At 38.0% G+C, this 23,315-nt stretch overlaps 1 protein-coding gene across 16 annotated transcripts in view; it reads right to left on the bottom strand.

The window, feature by feature from the left end:
* The window catches only part of LRCH3 (leucine rich repeats and calponin homology domain containing 3), a 69,081-nt gene that overhangs the window by 40,247 nt on the left and 5,519 nt on the right, over window positions 1-23,315 (bottom strand). For all 16 annotated transcript variants that reach the window (XM_074912170.1, XM_074912168.1, XM_074912182.1 and 13 more), the window contains exon 2: window positions 471-615. In XM_074912170.1, the coding sequence (XP_074768271.1) occupies window positions 471-615 (145 nt within the window). The remainder of the gene's footprint in view (window positions 1-470; window positions 616-23,315) is intronic.

Genomic DNA, 23,315 nt, shown 5'->3' with positions numbered 1-23,315 from the left:
TAGTTTCGTCAACAGGCTAAGTTGCAGCAATTAGCTTTAAATGCTGGCAGAGAAGTGTTAACACTTGAAAGATCTTTAAAAGCCACCAGTACAGTGAAGATAAAGAGAAACTGCATAAATCTTATTCAGCTGCTGAGAGCTCAATTGTAAAGACTATCCAAAAGCTCTATCATCTCTTTTCAGTCTGCCTGTATTCCACATGAAAATTTACTGGAATTTATTTTGTGAGTCCTTTCAGTTGGAATTAGCTCTCTTCTTCATAGTCTACTTCTACAAGCTGCCGCTTAATTCTCATGTTCCCTGATCCACCTAAGTGGGTAAGACTGGTTCAGGTTGCTTTGATTCGGTGACATACAATATAACAACATAACATGATGATTACACACCATTTTAGCATTACTTATGGATGCATCAACATTTATAAACCTAGACTACTGATGCTAAATCAAAATTTCTAAGACAATCATTACCTGATATTTAGAAAAGTTAAAGACTGTAAGTTCAAAACAGCCTCTGGGATATATCGAATGCAGTTCTGGTACAAATTAAGACTCTCAAGGGAGACAAAGTGACATGCTTCTGCTGGAAGCTCTGACAGTCTGTTCCGTGACAAATCTGAAGGGAGGGAAAAAAGAAACATTCAGTAAAGCTATCTTAAAACTTCATGAGGACAAGTATTGTCTGTATATTTGCAGTCACACAGCAGAACAGCTGGACAGCAATCAGTTTCGCTGTCCTGCCTGCAAAACTTCCAAGATTATGAAGTGACTCACTTCACACATGAAGTAAATCAACATCTTTTAAAATCTTACAGCCACAATGAGAAAAAGAGAGCCAGGTGCAACACTTCTTTCATAGTCACACTTTCATATCCTGAACTGCCTTATGCTTAAAGGAAGCTAGCTTAAGATGCTGAAAGCTTCAAATATCTGTTCCAGGACCATGTTTAGATTATGGAGTTGGTATTGGGTGAGCAGTGCTGTAATGAAAAGACTCACAAAGTACTTTTCTCACAGCTCACTCCTAGAGGTATTCTCTGACACGTGGAAATGTCAGCCTCAAATTTTGGTCTAAAAGATATACTTTCAATAGATACACACATATTTATAGGTAATAGTTCTAACAGGGGAAACATGATGCACACACCTTAGACAGGCCTTCTATACTCTAGCCAAAGCATTCCCTCCTTCTGCGAGACAGACATACCAGTTCAAGCCTGTAATCTCAACCCAGCAATGGAAGGATTTTCAATAAAGGGTCTTCCCAGCTGCAGAGAAATGGTCTGCTTGCTGCCAGCAGTAAGGTTTAGTGTTTCTTTGTAATCATAAATTTTTTGCTTGGCAATAGACAAAAGTTTAACCAAAACTTCTACCAAATGTTTGCATTTGAAGAATCAGTGTTTTTTCTTAGCCAGTTCCAATTACCAGTCTATATATATACAATTCCCATCAGTATGACTCTCCTTCAAGAGAAAAAGCTGCACTGTGATAAATAATGCAGTTGCAAAAGGTTCTTTCTTCTTTAAAGGTCAAGGAAAGCTCTTGCTTATAAATGCCAAAGGACAGTTCTCACAAACACACACTAACATCTCCTGCTCTCTAACACACTCATGAGAGGAGTTATGCTCACATCAAGAGTGCCCTGTGTCAGCAGGGAGTTCTTATAGAGATACTGCCTGTTTAATAAACCAATACTTCACCTTTACATTTTTAAGGGAGGGCAGATGTTCATTGTATAAACCCATCTAACCTGAATCAGCATCATGAATAATTAAAAAAAATAATTCCAATTTAATTGTTATTTTTTCTTTGTTTTGAATTTCCATTTCTCCTCAACAGCATAAGAGGATAGGAAGCTGCCATTCCAAAACATATACAATAAACTGACAGAGTAATTTCTGTATCTTTATTCCATGAAGGAACCATCCAATACAGATTACTTTTTTAAAACTGTCAAATACAGATAGGTCATGTGTTGTCTGACTTTTTTTTTTTTTTCTAAAAAATGAGCTTTTCCAGAGTAAAGAAGCTCTCTTCAGAGATATACTGCCTACCTCTGCTCCAGTGTGTGCTGCTCTAGGTTGCCCAAGGAAAAGAGGTCACTTCAAGTGCAGCTACAACTGACTCTAGGTCTACCTCAATGCTTAGAGCAAGCCATGAGCTACTATGGGTAAATAACCAGTAATTAAAAATCTCAGTAGAAAGAATCACTAAAAAAAATTTTGTAGAGAAAACCCTCTAGATGTACTTCCATGTACAAGAGGGAATGGACTGCATTACCCAATCTACAGGTACAACTGATGCTAACTACAGCAAAGGCTATGATGGATATAAAGTTCAGCAGATGTTGCATGGTGTACACAGATAAGAAAACATGGAAATCATGGAAACTTCTAATCTACCAATACTAAAAGGTAACAGGGAACGTAACGAAACCCCTTGAATGTTCGAATATTTAAAAAATTAAAAAAGAATCACGCTAAGTGCTTCTTTCCAGCTTGTATCATGCTCAAACATGACCTCAGCTTAAACTTGTTTGAACTTGATTTTGAAAAACCAACACTTCCAAATTAATGTCAGCATTAAGTTTGCACTGCATATCTAGAATTGTTTAATTGCCTTATGACAAAAAACAGTTTGTGGTCTTTGCCCCCCTTTTTCTATTTTTTTGTGAGATAATCTTTTTTATCCCCTTTTTTTCTTTTCTTCTAAGAGTGAAGAAAAACCTGCACTCACAGATTGCTAGACAGCTTCCATAAACATTCTAGCCTTACCATATGCTAATTCAGATAAAAAATCAGATAAATGCATCAAAAGCAAGACAGACCATTGTGATGGATCCTGCTTTCTGCTACTGCCAAACCCACGGTTTCTTACCTCTGTTGCACATCCCAGGCCCTTTGTACTGTCAGAGTCCGTGGGAAACTGTGATTGGAATTAAATACAATGATTTTTCTGATCACCTCACCACAGAGCCCTCCCTAAACATCCTATGCCACTCACCACAGAGCCCTCCCTAAACATCCTATGCCAGCACCAGGGAAAAACGATGGTGCAGGCAGAAGAGTCCCTTGTTCTGGTGGCAGGGATTACTTTTGCTGGTTTAAAGCACTCGCCAAAGTCCAGCCTAGGTGGAAACAGCAAATGAATCAAACTGATCAGAATCTGCTTAAGAATCTGTAGGTAGTAAAGGAATCAGTAAAGTAACTGTGTACATCCTGCAGGGACACAGCATACTCTTTCAAGGGAATTCATGCAATGGACACTTATTTGCAGAAGCCATCTCCCATAATACACTAGACAGTCCTAGTATTTCTTCTGCTTTGCTTCCATAATTTAATTCTCATTAAGGTTTTAGTGAAAACAACTGCAAACTCCAACACTCCCCTCCTCTAAGTTGTATAGCTGCAATAGATTTAAAGCAGAGTAACAGTGCGAAAACTATGCAACAATGTGGTGTCCAAAATTTCAACATTCCCAGTGGAATCTTTCCTGGGCCAACATTGTTGTAAGACGTAACAGGAGACAAGCAATTTCCAAACAAACGTACTGTCCCAACACAAATAAAAATGATGTATCCTGAAAAACTTCTGGTAAGTGCAGCCAATCATAGTATTTTTAATCACTGAAATTGTGTGACACACACAACTTGCCATAAGGTTTCACAGTACAGTTGTATGTTATCATATAAAAAAGAGAAGAATGCAAATTATTTCAGAGATTATGAGAAACAAGTAAGAGTAATTCAGAAGAAAAATACTTAGCTTCCACATTGACTAGATGTTTAAGCACCTATTTATTTTAAAGAATTATTACAACATTGGTTCATATAAGGTGTAAGCGGTTTTGTTAAGGGACCCTGGAGGATGGAACTGAATCCCACCACTTATGTCACGATATACTAACATCCTTCAGCACACTGCTTTATCCCTCCTTTGTACAGCTGCGCTGGCAAAGTCTGTTTTAATATTACCCATTTTAACAAAGAAATAGGCTTCCCAAGTAATGAGCCATACTTTCTGGCAGAAGAGCAGCAAAGAAAAAGCTTCTTTCAATTCTGTTTTGGAAAGGGTTTAACCACAAACGTGAGAATTCTCAAGTGCTTTTTGTTTCACTTTATCTTACCAAAGAACATTTAAAACCTAGTGTCTACAGATTGTGCAGACCATAAGGCATGAAACTAGTCAAGAACTTCACATATTCTGAGCTATGATTTAGTATTTCTGAAGAAATAACTCCCTGCAAAATAATATTAGGTATGAAGAAATGAAAATACACTTTAAAAAAACCACAAATGAGCCCACAGCATGGTAAAAAAGAGACACCAAAGCCAGTTAGCAGCAGCGATTAAGTTTTTCCAGACTTCCCTCAATCTACAGTGATTTTGAAAACTTGGCATTTCTGTTTAGCAGTAGAAACTCAGTGGAAAGTAGATTAAGTTGGAACTGAATTTTGATGCTGCAGTATAGTCTCTTAAATAATTCAAAATTAGACTAACCAAATACAAGTTTGGTTAATAAGTTTGCAGCATTTTTACTCCCATGATGGTCATAAGAATACTATCTTATACACAGCATCCATGATTTCATGTGCTCAAATGGGGAGCTAAGAGAGAGAGTCTGGCAGAACTATAAAAAAAAAAAAAGGCAAGTGCTAGAAAAAAAAAAAAGACTAAGCTATACTGTAAAACAAGTATCCTCAAGAATTAGACAGAAACAACATATGATAAAATAACATGCGAATTCTGAATCTGCAAATGAAGAACTGCTTTTGGTTATCTGCAATCCCTGCCTTGCCTCCCTGCAAACCTCCAACAAGTATTTAAATTTCTCAAAGTCCAGAACATGGCATCTCTAAGATTGTGACAGCTGGAACCCTCCCCCATGACCTTAAATGGGACCAGAAATAGGGCAGGGAGTACAGCAGTCATTATATGAAACAATTCAACAACTCCATCTTTTTCTCTACCTTCTTCCTAAAAAAAATCTGAATGAAAGGAACAGCTATAACAAAACCAGGAGAGAAGTAAAGAAAATAGCACTTCAGTGACTGGTTCTATATTTACATATATGCTACCCTGCAGTACAGCAGTAGCTGGTGCTTTTCCAAAAGAGAAAGTGGGAGTGAGGTAAAGAAATGAAAACTAAGGTATTTTATTGAAATGTCTTGTCAATTAAGACTTGTTTTAGTGATATTCTTCTGCTACCATATGCACAACTGTTCAACAACAACCCAAAAAGAAAAAGATGTTGCAGTACAAATTATTGTGCAAACTAAAATTTGTGCAAAGATTTCTCTCCATTTATCAGAAAAAATGACAGAATGTTGTAGTGAGACATTAATTCAATTTTCATATTTTTTAAACAAATATTACAACACGAATTAAGAAGCAACTGATATTCAAACATCAAGCAAGGAGTAATCTGTGTGATGCAGATTATTTGCTTGCATAGAGCAAATGACTAATTCCCCCAAAAGCACAAATACTGAATTCCATTCAGAATAAGCACAAGTGAAATACAGCCATTATGATTCGAACCAAGATTGACTTGTGTTCACATTTAATGGGTTAATATTACTGTTACCAGAAATCTGCTTTAAAAAAGGTCTCTCCTAGCCTGCTAAAAATGGACACATTTCCTTGAAGGCAAGATCATGCGGAATTCTGGCAAAGGGGAAGCGTTCTTTGGAACTAAGCTCTTTGTGAAAGATAAAAAAGCCAACAGTACAAATACAAAATGAAATCTCAGAGTGGAGTAAGATCACTGACCTTTTCCATCTTAATTGGGATTCTGTTCAGAAAGCCAGCAAATCAGTGTTAAATGTGACAAGAGAATACACTTATGTTTAGAATTGCATCATTTGGCATTAAATGTAAACTCTTCCTGCCCAAAGAAGAATGTTCCTCTAACATCAAACATTAGCAAGTTGTGTTCACACATCTTTAATTTAAACTGTAACAAAGATTTTGTCTCTAAAGGAAAATCACTGATGCATAAAGATGCACTGTTTAAAAGTATTGGGTACTTTAACCCACTACATATGCTAGAAGGAGAGGGAGCTCCAGCTCAACTGTTGATGGCACTCAAACTAGCTGGGTGGTGGTGAATTCCAATTCATCACAACATGCTAATGTGATCAGTCCAGTAATCCTGTTGCAATGGGAATATGGCTTCTCATTCCAATTAACTATGACAATGAAGGCCACTTATAGGCTTTGGGCTGTGTACAAAATTTTATTGATAAAAATCTGCCTTTTGGCACCAGAGATCTGCATGTGTTCCCCACACAATTTTAAATACATATTAAAAAAAAAAAAAAATTAAACCAGCAAAGCCTAGATTTTTTTGGCCATCTATTCAAAACCAAATGTCAGCAACCCCCATAACACCCGCTGGCAAAACACTAATGGAAGAGAGATTGTGACATTATGTCAGCAGCTGTAAACTGTGGGTTCCCACCCATGATGTATCATGTCTTCTATAATAGCCCAGTTGCAGCTGTGTGACATCAGCCATGAATGTGCTGCAGTGATGCAACAATAGTGCTATCTGTGAATTGATCTGAATTCTGACGGTGATGCTGGCTGCTATATACTGCCCTCAACTAGGATGGCTTCATTTGAAGGGCAAGAAATGGCTTCATTTGAAGGGCACGTGTTGTGATTTAAAAGCACATTCACAGTTTCGCTTTTATAACAGTCAAATCTAAGATATATTAGCTGCAGTTTCCAGACAAAAATACATTTTCATATAAATAACTAGGTAAGCAAAAAAATATATTTTCATATAAATAACTAGGTAAGCAAATAAGTGACCAGGAGGCTGACAGCCAGTACAGTGAAGAGGCAAAAGGCAGAATGAACTGCTGTAAGAGGACAAAGTACAGCTGTTCAAGAAGAAATATGTTCAAAATCTGGAACTGTGTAAACAGACTTCCCCCCTGACCTGCTACACAACTTAAAGACCAGAAGCAGACTCCACAGCTTCACACGGATAACAACAAAACCACAATCACACTGAAGAATGTCCTTGAAGTAGCTGATGTATTCTCACAGATATGGAAAGCAGCTCACCTGAACAACTCATTTACAACTACTGCTCCGGAAGAGTCAGGCTGTTCCCTGGAAATTAATTGCTTAGGTTACAGGCATCTTTCAGATAATGTCACAAAACAGATCTTTTGAGGAACTTGATGACAACCGATTGCTCAATTATGACATTTAGAAATCAACTTTATGAGAATGATTACTCACATTTCCAAAAGCATTTGAAGCACATTGTTAGACAAACCTTAACTTCACTATTTGTTTGTTATTCAATTAGCCAAATAAATTCATGCATATTCATCCCGGTTTTATGAATTGATTTGTTTCACCTCCCAAACATTTCAGAACTTGAAATGAAAATCTGAGAAGAGCAATGCTTGTGATCCCGCTAATTTTTTAGGAAACATTTCCATAAAGCTACTAAAAGAAACGAAAGCATAGCCCTATGCAGAAGAGCTACCAGTATTATTCTACCGACTCTTCTTACACAAGAAAACCAGAAATCATCATAAAAGAATAACTCTGATGTAATTCTGATGCTCTTGGTCTCTGTACATACTTGGGAATGTTTTCCTTTCTAAGCACTAAAAATGTTGGCATCCTTAGAGCTTCATTTCACACCTGGAGGATTTCCTGACACAGGACGGGTGATTTTACCTCTTCCTGCCTGCTGTGATATAACACTACCACTTTTGTCATACCCTAATTTAAAACAAACCTCAGAAATGTCACCTCCTGACTCACCTTCTACCTGCCAGTCCTGTCAAACCTGAACTTTTCCCAACTGTTCTCCCATGTATCTAAGATACACTTCTTATAAACCTGTTAAGTTAAGGTGAAGAAAGTGGCATTTACTGAACCAAAATAAGGCTGTTCCTTCTTTGTTTCATCTAGGTAATGCACACTGCTGACACGACAGCACCGCTGCCCAAGCCAGAATATCCGAGTAACAGGCATAATGAAGACTGTTTTCACCTACATTCTTTTTGTAGCCCTGTAATGAAATACATTCCCCAGTTTCTAGTTTCAGTTTCCACTATTTCATGAAGGAAAATTAGATTCAGATATGTGATCTGTCCTTGATACACTTATCACATTTCAATTCTCAGCAGATCCATTCTTGATATGTAGGATCACATTCCTACTTAGCAGCAGTACGAGCAGCACTCAGCTGTGTTTTAAGAACTTCCATGGATGAACATTTTGTAACCAAGAATCTCCAACCTGCTGGTTTTTTGCAACATGAACAGGCTAGCATTTCTGCAGTTACAGAAAACGGGTCAAAGGTTAGTGGTTTCTTCCAAATGTCAACTCAGCTGTGCTACACCTGGAACACACCACCAAAGCCCGCTTCATCAACCTGAGAATATACTGCATAACATGCAAAACAAACTGAAAGATTACACTTCACGCTGAAATCAGCTCTCCACATTTCCTGCCTTGTGGGCTAAAGACAAGGTTTGCAGCATGCTTTTAACCAAAGCTGCTTAACACTCACTGTCCTGTATAAAACCTGTTTCAAATCACTGCCAAATCATTGTAAAGTTTCAGATGTGTGGATCAAAGTTTCACATATGCTATTTCCTCTGGCTACACTTTTATTTTGGAATATTCAATACAAATAACAAAGATCATTGCCAAAGGTTTTAAGAAACAAGAAAACCCCTCATTTCTCTAAAGAACTCCCACAAATCCCTTGCTTGAAGCAATTTTAGTGAGCAAGAATTCTGGTCAAAGCATTTACCTTTTCCTTCAGCACCTGGATTATCAAATGAAACCTGGCTAGCTTTTAGGTTTCATAACTCAGGAGCATCTTAAGAACAGTCACACAGGGGAGTTTTGCAGAATCTGGCTTCCAAATTACTTGAACTAGGGTTTTTAGCAGGAAGTTGCCCCTTCAACTCTTCTCCATTATAACTAAGAAATGAATCAAGCACAACTCTCAGTTACAGAGCCTAGTCTCTGCAACACTCACCATCCTCTGCTAAGACTAGGAGAAAAAAAAACCCCAACAAACTCTGTACAAAGATCTGTAAGAACTTTAATTATACTAAATAAGAACCCTCAGTCATACCTGGGATCAAAGAGGAAAACAGAAGATTCTAAGCACCAACTCCCATTCTCCCTCCTTTTTTTCTCTCCACATGATTTTAATGCATATTTGCTGTAGTTCAGCTTTTTCTTTTACACATGAATGAAAACCTCACAGGTGTCACCATAAAAAACACTGACTAAACACACACACATATTTTACAGTCCTGCACTTAATGTCAGCGGCTGTATGTCCTCTGACAAGAAAGCACATTCCCAGCAAAAGTGTAATTTTCTCACAGGAGTAGACCACATGAGTACTGCAAGAAAAGGATAAACCTTCTAATCAAAATAGCAACTTGGAATACAATGCCAATTCCTCTGCAAAACAATTTCATTTTCCTTTTGCAAGGAATAATATTGCTTATTTATTAAAAATAAAAATGAAAAATTCAAACCAGTAGAAACTACAGAAGACCATTATACAGTTGTTCTTGTGTGGTTACTGGAGAACAGGCAAGAGTGACAAGCTCCAGACCCTGCAAGGAACTGAGAACTTCTAATACTCCATTGACTCCAATTGCTTTTCCTCTACTTGGATCTAGAGCAGGAAAAACAGTAACCTAAACAGATCAAGCTATTATGTCAACTATTATTTATTCATTTTTCAATGTAGACCCTGGCTTCACAGTCAGTCATTCTAAGCCAGTGAAAGGAATGATTTCTTACTGGTCATGTGCTATCATCCCCTTGCTTGCACCAGCCTTCCTGATAGTGCAGCCATACAGTCAGTCGGGTCTCATTACTGAGAATAAATCCTGCAGAAAAACACCACCACAATAGTTTTCAGCCCTTCTGAGGCATGATCTGATTCATGCTGCAGATGGGTAATCTCTAACATCAATATAATGGAGAGGACGACAATGTGTGGCTGCATGAGTAGAGAAGAAAGGAACCATGACTTTCGGCAGTAGCTTGGATTTGGACAAGCTGATTAATAATAACCATGAAACTGCACTTTTTTTTGTTCCTTAACACACACTTCTAATAAAACACAGAGTTCTTTTAGGAGTAGCAAATACAGAGATTTATTCTCTAGTTTGGCTCATTACAGATATGTACCTGTGTACACAGCATGATATTTTAAGGACGGCACATGGTGGAGCAAAGCAAACACTTCAGGAATGAGATGCAACCACTTTTCAGATAAGCAGGAACCAGAATTCAGTGGCTTTAAAAGGGAGACAGATGAAGGAAGTCAGATGACCTACCAGCTAGGCCTTATGACTGGTCAGTAAACACAAGGACAAGCTGCAGACAGAATACGAACTGCAACTCATGTACTGCTACATCAGAAGTGGAACTGTTTATCTGTGTTTGAAAATAAGGATTAATTCTAACTCACCCCTTCCTATGGGGTTTGGGGTTAAAGAAATTTTTACATATGCTCTACTTCCAGCTTTTGGTAGACGCCACCACACAGCCCCCAGCCCCCTCCCCAATCTTCCCTCTTCCAGCAATTTCATTCCCTTTCCTCACTAAACTTGGGCATCCAGCCCACAGCACAATCATGCTTCTCTTTCAAACCCTAAAACATAAAGCCAAAGTGAAAGTTGGAGAAGCGATGTTGCAAGAGATTTAACACTGAGGAAATGAACCAGAGTCTCTAGCTCACCAAGTTCAGTTAAATTGGGGAAGTTCAGTTCCTCATCGGCCAGCTGCACTGCGAGTCCTTCTGTTTTTTTGTGCAAAACATACATACAGTATTTATCTCCAGGGAAAGCAGCCTTTGGACCACACCTACAAAGGTGGTAAGGCAGCACACACCCCTTCATTGATAAACCTGGCTTAAAGGAGGCTATTTTGGTTTGACCCAAACCTACTTCTTGTTGACTTTAAACTAAAAAAAGGGAAGGAAAAAAAAAGAAAAAAGTCAAATCATAGCATGAAACCTGTATGTCTAGCCTTTTATACTACTTTAACCGAGACAGTTTAAAACTGTTTCTGAAAGCCTTGGAAATACACCTCTAACTATACTGGTGTAAAATTATCACCTCTATTGGATACTCCTTAGTAGCCCTTTGCTGCAAGCTACTGATTCTGCAACTCTTGTGTGAACATTTCCCAATTCACATCAGGCAGAAAAACAGTCAAGTTAGGTCACATGATTTTTGTAAGTTGTTTAAACTATTGCAGATTTTCCCTGAAGCTAACTTGGGGAGGACCTACATGAACTGTGGCGGATATGTAAGGGCAGTGACTTCCTTTGGCAGCACAGTCTCCTTAAAGCAGCTGTTATCTGCACATTGGCAAGTTGAAGCCTTGCCTTTACAAAAAGGTTTAGAAAAAGACAGGGGAAGAAAGAAAACAACTTCTGAAAGGAAATCTTTAATTAGGATTTTCTAAGCAGACATTACTTGGAATTGAATCAGATCAAAGTCCTCAAGTTTTCTTCTAGCATTAAGCAACCATCTCGGCTGAAACAAAGGAGACCAAGCTCATTTCGTAAATGTTCTGCTGCAACATCATTACTTAGAATCATAGAATGGTTCAGACTTGCTGCTTTGATTCAGGCCCTCAATCCCAACATGAAATTTACTTCTCATCCTGTATTTCTTCCTCATCTGTTTTTACTTTTATTTAAGACATCTGCTTTACTCGGTTCTCACACTCAGGATCATGGAGAATGAATGCCAATGAATGGACATACTCCCACCAAATGCATCAGTGCTTTCCACTATTTTTCCTTCCCCTTAGGCCTGAGCTGGTCTTGCTGGTCTTGTCCCACAGTATTCAGGAGAAACATACCTGCCCTTCTATGGACTCTCTTCCCCAATTGGGAAACAATTTCTCATTTTCTTTTTCATCTCTTCGTTTTCCCATGAATACTTCAAGACAGCCGACAACTCAAGACTTGAGTATAACTTCTCACTTTCACAGGGGCAGAACCAACCTGGTTGTCACTTCATAACTTACAGCAACTTATTCTTAGTGATCTGGTTTACAGCACAGAGATGAACTGCTGCACAGAAATAGGAATGAACGTGGCAAATGGCTGCAATTTCTTCAACCTGCTATGACAGTGTCTCCTGAAACTATACTCACATTTCACTAAACTTCAGTTGAAGACATTCTTTTGCAGGCTTGAGTTGGAATGCTTAATAATACATATTTTTTAATCTTATTTTTAATTAAAAAGCTTGCTATTGTTGTTATACAACTTGTCTGGTAAGTTGTATTCAAAAATATGCTTCAGTACAGGACACAACATAAGCTGCCACCTCCAGAACAGAGGGCTGAGCTAGCATTGCAAGGGGAAGACATCTAAGGAGAGAAGGCTGCGTGTTCTATGTAGCAAGTTTTCATTTCCTTACTTCTACAAATTTAAAGAAACACATTTTGCTCACGATCCAGTGACTGGGCAGTAAGCACTCAGAAGGCTTCAAGGTCATCACATACATTACCATCTGCTTCAATTCCATTTCTCTCACCTTTCCATTTTCACATGGAAAACCTGTAGCATGCAGATGTATATAAGGTAATGTTCAAAGAAGGTATGTAAAATAGAAAAGACTCTTGCTGGGAAGCTATACTGCACATACAACTTCTTACAAAAAAGACAGGAAACCAAAAAAATTATAAATATCAGTTCCTCTGTTTCATGATTAGGCTCTAAGATACTATGCTAGATACCATACTCTACAGTTTAAAATCCACTCAGAAAGAAGAGGGAAGGGTCATATAATATGGATAAAGCACAACACAGGTTAATATAAAACATAATGCAGACAGGGTACAATGATAAGCAATGACACTGCTGACAGAAGAGTATCAAGACCTCCTAGGTAGCACTAAGCCAGGTTAGCAAAGCCCTGTGAGGCAGCACAGTGCCTTCTGAACAAATTTATGCCAAGCTGGAGCTCTCACAACCAGCTTAGGCACTCTAAATACACCTACTAAAAAAACCCATCCTCAACAATCCATTCATACCTACTGAAAGTTCTACCTGAAGAGACTATCAGCGAGGACAACTGTATGTCACTGTCACTTTGCTTAATGCTCTGCTCTGACCTTCATCTCTATCAGTGAAATAACTCATTTATACAGCAATTCCGATGGCTCTGTGACTAGACCGCAACTCGGGGAAGGAGACCTGGCACAAAACAGGTCTCGGGAGAGCTGGAAATGTAAAATGCAACTAACAAAGTCTTCATATTTCCACCATTCATCTATGTAGTTTACTAAAAGCTAGCAATGACTTCAATTCATCTTAATATTATACACAAAATTCTCCCTCTACAAGTATTTTCACATAAAATATGACAAATAACAGAACAGCTACAATTCACCTTGTATCACGTTAGTTTTGCATATTCCCCCCTTTATATTTCACCAATCAGTTCAAAATATATTACCTTACTCTTTTTTTTCCCCACAGACAGCTTAAGCAGAATGCTATATTAACGTCAGCAATAGATGGACAGACCATAAAGAAAAACATTTTAGCTGTGAACACATTTCAGAATGTGTTAAGTGGAGAGTTAGAAACAAACCAGCTCAAACCAGAACTGAAAATTCCAAGGTCCTAAAAAGCAAAGTGAGTAATTTCATATTAAAAGGCCAATTACTTTCAGAGAAAGGCAAGCATTTCTATAAAATTTTATGCCTGTTATTACTGCGTTTCTCTGAAGCTCTTAACAGAGTGCCTCCATATTTACAGCACTTAGATACAGCTTCATCAGACTACACAGTAAGGTCACCAAATATGTCTCATATAGTGGCAGACACTGATCTGTCTTCAGCAGACGGTATTTTATTGAGGAGAAAAGTCAATGAAGTCCAACAGTCAAAAGTCCTATGTTCTTTTAATGACTCCTTGAGGCCATCTCTCATGCTGACATCATCCCTAACAAAAAAAAGTCTGTTACACTTTACACAAGCAGCGTTGCAATTTTCAATAGGATAATTATTGCCAGAATTCTAGAAGGGCTGGAGTCTTACCAAGTCATCTGTGCAGTACAAGCCATTTTAGTGTCAAGAAATAAAACAACAGTATAGGATATATATGGAAAATATCCCGTATCAAACACAGAGAACAGCCAAATGAGGAGATAAATGACAGCAATTGCCAAAACGTATGTTCATAATATGAAATAAATTTTGAATCTGGAAACTATAAAAGTCACCTTCACTCAAAAACACACCATGCAGACATAAGCAGGGATCAGCGACTACAGAACTAATGGTCACAAAGTTATACATCTTCACTTTTTTAAAAGCTAAGCTTGCTAAAAGCTAGTAGCAAGGTTATCAAAATTATTGTTACATTCTCAAATTAATATTTGAGGTGAACTGTATACATCTTTTCACAGAGAAATAAACATTATGAGTCCCTGGCAAACATACAAAACAAAATCCAAACTGATCCAACTAAACTAAAAATAGATTTTTTTTTCAAAACCAAACCAAACCCACTCCTGGTTCAGGAAAATGCTTAAGTCAAGGTTTAACAGCAAACATTACTCTTAAGAGGCTGTGATGGAAATTAATCTCAAATTGTTGTAGTCACTTTGAAAGTTTTTGGCTTGTTTTTGTCCCTCCAGCTCCTACGGAGAAACATCTGCTTTGTGCATGTGACAACTCCATAGCAGCTCAGTATAAACTGCATGGAGCAGAAGAAAAAGGAGAATGAAAGCTTTTTGCCTTGCTAGAAGAATTCTTGACAAACACTGAACCACAGAAGAAAAACTGCGTGGTGACTGCCCACACTGCACAACAATGATGAGAATTCCACTTCCAAAGATCTCCATTATTCCATTTCATAATGACTATTTTAACTGCTAGTATTTTTAGAGCACTCTCTATATAAAAAACCTTATTTTAAAAAGTGTTCACTCCCAAGTAAGTAAAAAATTGAAATAGAAAAACCTCAAAGTTACAGAGAAATTACTTCATACATGCTAACACATGGACACAAGCATGACACTCAAAATGTATGAAAGCATACTACTGCTCCTTCGCAACATGACACCCTGCCTTCTGCCCACTGCTTATGAAATACTTGACTGCGTTCCAGCAGAGCAGCGTTTCATTTTACGAGTGCTTCACAGTTAGCAGCGAGGGGAAGTGTGCAGTAACTGAACTCATCCCCGCAACCCTCCAGATAAAGTCTCTTCAGGTACAAAAGGCATTACCCAACTAAAGAAACTGACTTTAAAAAAAATTAATTCTAAAGCAAAAGTCATAAAAAAACACTTTGAAAATGGAGCTAAAACTATTGCCACATTGTAAGTCCATGTTCAAACCTCTGGATTCATCTATTATTTTTTTCCTAGTAACAATTATGAGCATTGTTAAAACATAAGTTTAATATTTATTCAATCCACTTATCTTTCCCAAAACCTCACTAGGATAACAGGCTTGGATGAAAAAAGGAAAAACAGTCTTCAACTTAGGTGAACTCATAGTTCCAGCACTGCAAAAAACCCATAGAAAATAGTACCACCGAACAATCACTCCCTGATTTTTAATCAAGAGACTTAATGGAAATAATTCAACTTTAACAACTTTCCGCTTTCAGAAGTCTGCACAATGGAGCAGGGAGACAGGAGAGAAGGGCTTTGATGCAGCAAGGGTACTGGATAGCTTAAGAATTACAAATTTGATTTTCACTGAGTAACGAAGAATAAGCCAACGAATCACACACAGCAAAATGGAAGGGTTAGACACTGAAAATAATTGGCCCTGATATGCAGTTTTTTAGAGACATTATAAAAACAGCACAGCATTAAAAGATTCGTTTAGCTTCAGTATAAATATGGAAGTGATCAGCAAAAAGAAAGCAGTGAGGGTAGGAAAATGTGAGTCAAGCAGGATATCTGAAGTTGATACAAAAAGAAAAATCATGATAAAACACTAACAACAGTGATGGTACTGAATATTTCTCTTGCCCTGAAAGTAGTACTGATCTCGTTACTGTATGTCTGAGATGAAGAAAATCTATCCCGAGATCGCTGGAAGAACAGAAATATATCTATACTTCTAACAAAACTTTTTAGGCTATTATAAAGCAAAAATAAGAAACTTGTGAAAAGTCTCACCATAAAATATATTTGAAAATACAAGCATTTAAAGTTTATATTTCATCTGATTATATTTAACATCTACAAACAAGAATTTCCCCATCTCTATTAAACTGCAACTACAGCCAAAGAAGAAACAGCTGTTACAACTGTGACAAGAAATACTACATAAAAGAAACACAGAGCATTGAATTTTATTGATGCAGAGTAAGACAGCAAGAGTGGCAGCGATCATAAGACAAGATGCCATGAACAGATTTAAAATTTGGTAAATTAAAATTTTCCACTGCAGTTTGACATCTCCTGAAAAATTAACACCGACAATACAGCAGGAATGATTCCTGTCTCACAAGAGCTACATGGAAAAGTTGTCACATGGGAAGTAACATGGAGAAAGCTCTTGAACAGCTAGAGGGAAATAAAGCTTATTACAGTGAAGTTAAGCTGATGCTACAGGTGTGAAGCAAAATTAAAGTTACATTTACAGTTTTATATGTATGTACACATGTATTAAGCTCTTGTTCACTCATCTTCTTTCTCATCAAGAAAGATGCTACTTGTCAGAGGTAGGTTGACACTGTTTTATGAATCAAGATCTCCATAACACCACAAACTATTTTTGCTTATCAAAAAGTGCCAACAACTGCATTAGTGATAAAAATACGTATTTTTGCCTTTTGTTTTACATAGCCAAAGAGGAAAACTCTGTTTTAAGAAAAGGAATATTAACTGAACAATACTGTAATTTTATTTAAATGTGAAAAGCTATTTAAATGGTCTAGTTTCAAACTGACATGGTATTGAAATGGAACTTCCACAGACATTTCTTAACCGCTTTCTGAAGCACACTACAGGGACTGTGAACAGAAATTATACTGCAGTAATGTTGACACAAAAAATTTAACAGATTAACAGATGCACTTCTCATTTTAGCCTATATTTGTGAAAGCAGAGATGGCAGATGTTTAAAAGATTACATCTGTATTACTCAGTTACATAATTCACACACAAATCATGTGCACTAGAAATATGGGGGTGGGGGGAAGTACCACTTCCTTTGTGCCTTCTCTCTTCAAAGTGTTGTAAACTCCTTAACTAACAGCAGTACACAGAAGTCTCTTACCTGTTCCCTAACAGCAATTTGAATAGAATGCCAATGGTGCAGAAAAAGTTAAACTCAAGAAAAACATGAAGCATGTTAATTTCATAAGGAATGGAGATTTCTGTCATGGAAAGCCATGTTCAGAGATTTATTTTATTAGTATTTTAATACTTTGGTCTAGATGATATTCTATGAACTGGAAGAGATTCCTGCATTAAGGAACAAAAATGCTCATTTTGTAAAAAGCAAGAACAGCAATCAAGCTTTGCAACCTGTAATACAGTACTGTCATCGTGTTTTCAATATCTGAAAGAATAAATTTTCAGAAAACATGGTATGTAAAGGTGTTTGTAGCCACAAAAGTATCCTCAAGAACGAAATATAAGTTTCAGATCCAGGATACAAGTAGTTTGTACTACACTCTATTCAGGCTTATCATTTTTCATATTTATTCAACATGATCACAACCATCTGCACGCTTGAACTTGTGATGAAGGTAATGACATGGAAAAACCACTGAAAGTTAAAAAACCCACGGCATATCATAATCAATAAAGTTCTCAAAATAATTACAATACAGGTGTGGTTTTGAAACCCCTCACATTCTTGATAGCTTAAAGTATAGCCCTGGGAAAAAGTTAATTCTTCCAATTATATAAGCCAAGTCAGAGAGAAACTACAGCTTTATCTTCATATTCATCTTTATTGATGATCTGGACGAGGGGATCGAGTGCACCCTCAGTAAGTTTGCAGACAACACCAAGTTGGGCGGGAGTGTTGATCTGCTCGAGGGTAGGGAGGCTCTGCAGAGAGACCTGGACAGGCTGGAGCCATGGGCTGAGCCCAACCGGAGAAGTTTCAATAAGGCCAAATTCCAAGTGCTGCACTTGGGCCACAACAACCCCCAGAAGTGCTACAGGCTTGGGGAGGAGTGGCTGGAGAGCTGCCAGTCAGAGAGGGACCTGGGGGTACTGATTGACAGCCAGCTGAACAGGAGCCAGCAGTGTGCCCAGGTGGCCAAGAAGGCCAATGGCATCCTGGCTTGTGTCAGCAATAGCGTGGCCAGCAGGGACAGGGAAGGGATCTTGCCCCTGTACTCGGCACTGGTGAGGCCTCACCTCGATTCCTGTGTTCAGTTTTGGGCCCCTCACTACAAAAAGGACATAGAGTTACTCAAACATGTCCAGAGAAGGGCTACAAAGCTGGTGCAGGGTCTGGAACACATGTCCTATGAGGAGCGGCTGAGGGAACTGGGGGTGTTTAGTCTGGAGAAGAGGAGGATGAGGGGAGACCTTATCACACTCTACAGCTACCTGAAAGGAGGGTGCAGGGAGCTGGGGATGAGCCTCTTTAGAGCCTAGTAGAAAGCGACAGGACAAGAGGGAATGGCCTCAAGTTGCACCAGGGAAAGTTCAGACTAGATATTAGGAAGCATTTCTTTCCAGAAGGGGTTGTTAGGCGTTGGAATGGGCTGCCCAGGGAGGTGGTAGAGTCCCCGTCCCTGGAGGTGTTCAAGAGCAGGGTCTATTTAGAGCTTAAGGATATGCTGTAGGTGAGAACTGTGCTAGGTGAACAGCTGGACTAGATCTCCAGGGTCCTTTCCAACCTAGATGATTCTGTGATTCTGTGATATTAAGGGTTGTTTCGGGTTTTGTTTTTTTTTAGGAGTTTGTTTGTTTGTTTTTAAATAATTAATACTCCTAAAAGTATATTTCTGGTAGTATAAATAAATCCTCAGTTAAACAGTAGCAGATTGTAAAAAGAATGTTTTTGAATAGAAAACTAGGTTCCTCCTTACTCTACATGAAGAGGGAATAAAGCTCACACTCAACACCCTTTATTAACATTCACCATATCAATTAGCCAAGAGAAAGAAGGATGTAATACTTCAGGAAGATTTTAAATAGTTGTTGTGCATTTGGGCACTAACAGAATAAACCAAAATCTTCTACCTCTTATTTCAAATTACAAATTAATGCTCTTTTCCCCTCAGGGAAAATTAAAAACCAGCAGGGATAAAAAACTGTGAGTATCTTAAAAAAAAAAAAAAAGTTAAGTTAATCACAGTAAGGAATTTGCAGTTAAATATTGTCTCATGACAAATGATATGACAGCACCTTTAAATTGAAAATTCATTCTGGAAAACTGATCTTAAAAAATGCTTTCAGTGAGAACAGGACTAAAAGACAGATTGAACAGTATCAATTACGGGGGTCATGGGGGGTAGTATTCGCCATGAAAATTTCCTTCACCATGCTCAGAATGAAAAGTTAACATTTAATCACCATCAAAGGGTATCAACAGTGAAGCTTTCCTTCTTACACTGTAACTTTTAAGGGTAATTAAAACAATCTCCTGACCCACAGGCCTCCCTGAATGATGGGACATGACTAATATGACAGCAGAACAGAGCCATGCAATATAGAATACTTGACTCTTCTGCAGCACATTTACAGCTCAAATGATAACTGCTGTTTTAGCATAGATGGGTTCCACAGATAAATTTTCACCCTGCTAAGCACAAATCTACCCACCCCTTGGCACTCCAGCAGAATAAAAGGAAGCAGCACATATTTTATGGCTCATAACCACATTCAGTTGTGGTCCTCTACAAAAACATTTATTCCATAGCTGAGCTTGGAGTCAATGTAATGACAAGCACCTGATCATCCTGCTATTATTGTGCTCAATGACTCTCTTACTATTAGAGAATAGCATGTGTGACACCAACTCAAAGACCAGTAAAAGCCTTGGTCTATGACTGAACTAAATGGTTCGGTTACAGCCGTAAATAATGGCAATAATGAACTAAGGAGGTTTAAATTACTACTTGTCTCATCAGCACCCTAAAATTAATGTTATCCTTGGATTTAAAAGGAATTTTCTACCAAATGTTAAGATATTGATTATTATTCTTTTTATCATGCTAACAACTGGGATGAGAAGACTGGAGCTGGCAATGAGAGAGGCATTTGAGACAGAGGGCAAGATTAACAAGGAAAGAAGAAAAGGTTAAGATACGGAAACTGGGATGAAGAAGATGAAGAAAAAAATGGGGACCAGAGGAGACAACTGAGATAACATCATATTGGTGGGGACATGTGACACAAACACACTGAGGAACCCCAACTTCGTAGAGCACAATCCCCTCCGGTACACCAAGTAGAGAACCCAAGAACTACACATCCCGTCACTCCTCTGCTCTCAAATATCTGTACAACTCAGAGGCAGAGCATCCCACTCTACAGACAAGTCCCAGGGAACAACAACCTTCAGCTACTTTATTGGCTCAGTAAGAAAGCACTGATGGATGTAAAGGTTTGAACTGTGCTCACAAGTCACATCGATGCCAGCATGATTCCAATTAACTGAATCTAGAAATTCAGCCTGAATTTAGGATTCAGCATTAGGAGAAAAAGGCACTGATATTTTGTACAGAGAAAACTCAGTTTAAAAACTTATGTAACACTGCTAAATCAAGCATATAGTCTATAATCCAAGATGCATGCGTAACTTTAATTGCTCATTTCCTGTGCATATCTACTGTCCACAGATCTTTAATTAACAACCACATACCACTTTTCATTCCTCTTCAAGATTTTTCTGTTCAAGCAGATTTCTTCCGACAAGATGAAATTCCTGTGAGAATCAGGACTGATCACAGTTACATTATCTTGCAAGAGATTGTTGCTGAAGAAACATTCGAGAAAAAGCAGTGAATTACAGGAAGAAAAAGGGACGGCTAACCCGAAAGCTGGAGAACGTTGCTTTGGAAAAATAGATTGCATCCTGTCAGTGCCATATATTTGCTTCATAATACTAAGCAAATCTTCTAAACTCATTTTTCCAAAGGTTGTAACTAATCACGTATTTCCATTTTTCTAGATTTTGGGCTTGATTTCCAGTACTCCTGAGGAGTCACCAATGCACCTGAAGTTATTAAGAACTGCATTTAAAAAAAAAAAAAAAAATTAGGCAACCAAACTGTTACAGGTTAAAAGTTCAGGCATTATGTGTTTTGAATTTGGTACCCCAAATCAGCACATACTTTCCAATTTTGTGCGATTCCAAGCTTTGTATATATAAAATGCAGTAACATTACCTTGCTTCACTTCACAGAGATTACATGAAAAATAGTATTTGAAACTTTTTCAATAGTAGGGAGCACTACCCAAAAGCCCAAGGCAACAATAACACATTTCTGTATTCAGAGCTAAGTTTCAACAATAAGCAGAATAAAGAGATCAAAATTCACATGGGTCATTGAACAATGCGGGGAGGGAATTGAATAGGTGCATGCTAATCCTACTGCCCTCTGCACAGAGCAGATTATGGTTAAAACCAAATGTTCCAGCGGCCAACACCTGGGCTGCGTGGCAAGTTGGATTTTTAAGGCATATCCTCATTTTGGAGTGCCTGAAATACATTTAGAGAAGACTATGACTGTAAATTTACTTTCAAATCAGTAGTATTATCAGCAAGAAAAGAATAAAGACTTTCCTCGCTCTAAACAGACTTCTGGACTCTGTCAGTTGAAAGCAGGGGTTTGTACTGGAGAATTGTAAGTGAAGCTGAAGTAAAGGACTATCAGGACAGTTCTGGGTACTTCCAAATGAAAAAGCAAGCCCTCCTCCTGCATATATACAGAAGTACTAACTTATGCAAAACAATCCTATAAAGAAAAGTAACAATGTGTTACCCTTTGCATCTTCTCTAAATATCTGTAATTCAGAGAACTAAAGCAATGCACTGATGAAGTCTAACTGCCAAGACACTTTTAACATGAATGGGTTTTCACCCCTCCCCTCTTGAAAGCGGGACATAACAGATAGAAAAGAAAGCACACTGCATAGCTCATGACTTTAGCTAAATACACAACTGCAATTCATTCAAGCTGTTTGGCTAACATCGGAAACCATCAGATCCAAGCCTGATTAGTTATTACAGACTGAAGAACCCTTGAATTGAGTTATGGCCTTTTTGTTAGCTACCATGTAATTTTATTTTTAACACATGCTATGTAATTTGCAGTGTTTGTTCGAACTAATTCTTTACTGCTGGTTCTTCTACTGAAGAAACTAATTATGTCTACTGCATTCTAAAGCTAAACCTAAACCATCAGTTTAAAATTACTTGCATAAAATAATGTATTTTGCCAAATGAAAACATGAGATCCAAATCTGTCAGCAGCAAAGTTTCACTGAATGTAATTCAGCTCTATAAGCCACGCTCTGAAAGAAAAAATTCCTAGGCTCACCAACTCAAAAGGCTAGCACATTGTTTTACAGAAAATAATTAGCAATTTTACAATAGGTCAGTGGCAAAAGGTTACAAAATAGACTTAAGATGTGATTTCTCAATTGATGCAAGTCAATTTAAGCTTACCTATCTGCCAAAACAGACCCTCTCATTCTCATCACCCCATACAGTCTTTCCACCCTTGCTGTTTGCTGGCACACATACACGTGAAAACATAGCAAGCAGTCCAAGGAGTTTTCAGCCAGGTAAGTATGAAGCAGCTTGCTGGAAGGCAGTATGATTGATGGTGTTGACTGTGCAGCAGGAGATGAAGACAGAACTTCCTCTTTTGGCATCACCAGCATAGAACTTGGATCACATTAGGCTGTGTATTTATGACCAACTTCAGAGAGTACTTAACCAATACATAACCAATAATACAGCCACAGGAGAAGAGGGCTGGAAACACCATGAGAGGAACAAACACATTTCCTTTTTTCCAGAACTCTAATCTGTCCTTCATGTGACTGCAGGACTCAATATATTCACCTATCAATCCCTCTCCTTATTTTTTTACATAGTTACAGTTATCTCCAAAAATATAACTAAGAGTATATGCAGACTAGACAACATTTAAAAAAAAAAAAAGTCTGATCATGATGGAGGCAGGAAAATGGAAGACAACTAGGGAAGTAACTAGAAACACATGCAGTCCTGAACACCACTTCGAAAAGTTTACTGGTAGTAAAAGTTTGATTGTGGGACTTTTTTTTTGTTTAAAAGTTCAACTCACTAAACAAAAGCATTCTGAATGT

The sequence above is a fragment of the Athene noctua genome, chromosome 8 (genome assembly GCF_965140245.1).
Source record: "Athene noctua chromosome 8, bAthNoc1.hap1.1, whole genome shotgun sequence".
NCBI classification, from domain to species: domain Eukaryota; kingdom Metazoa; phylum Chordata; class Aves; order Strigiformes; family Strigidae; genus Athene; species Athene noctua.
Note: the sequence above shows the minus strand (reverse complement) of the source record. Positions and strands in the feature narration are given on the sequence as shown.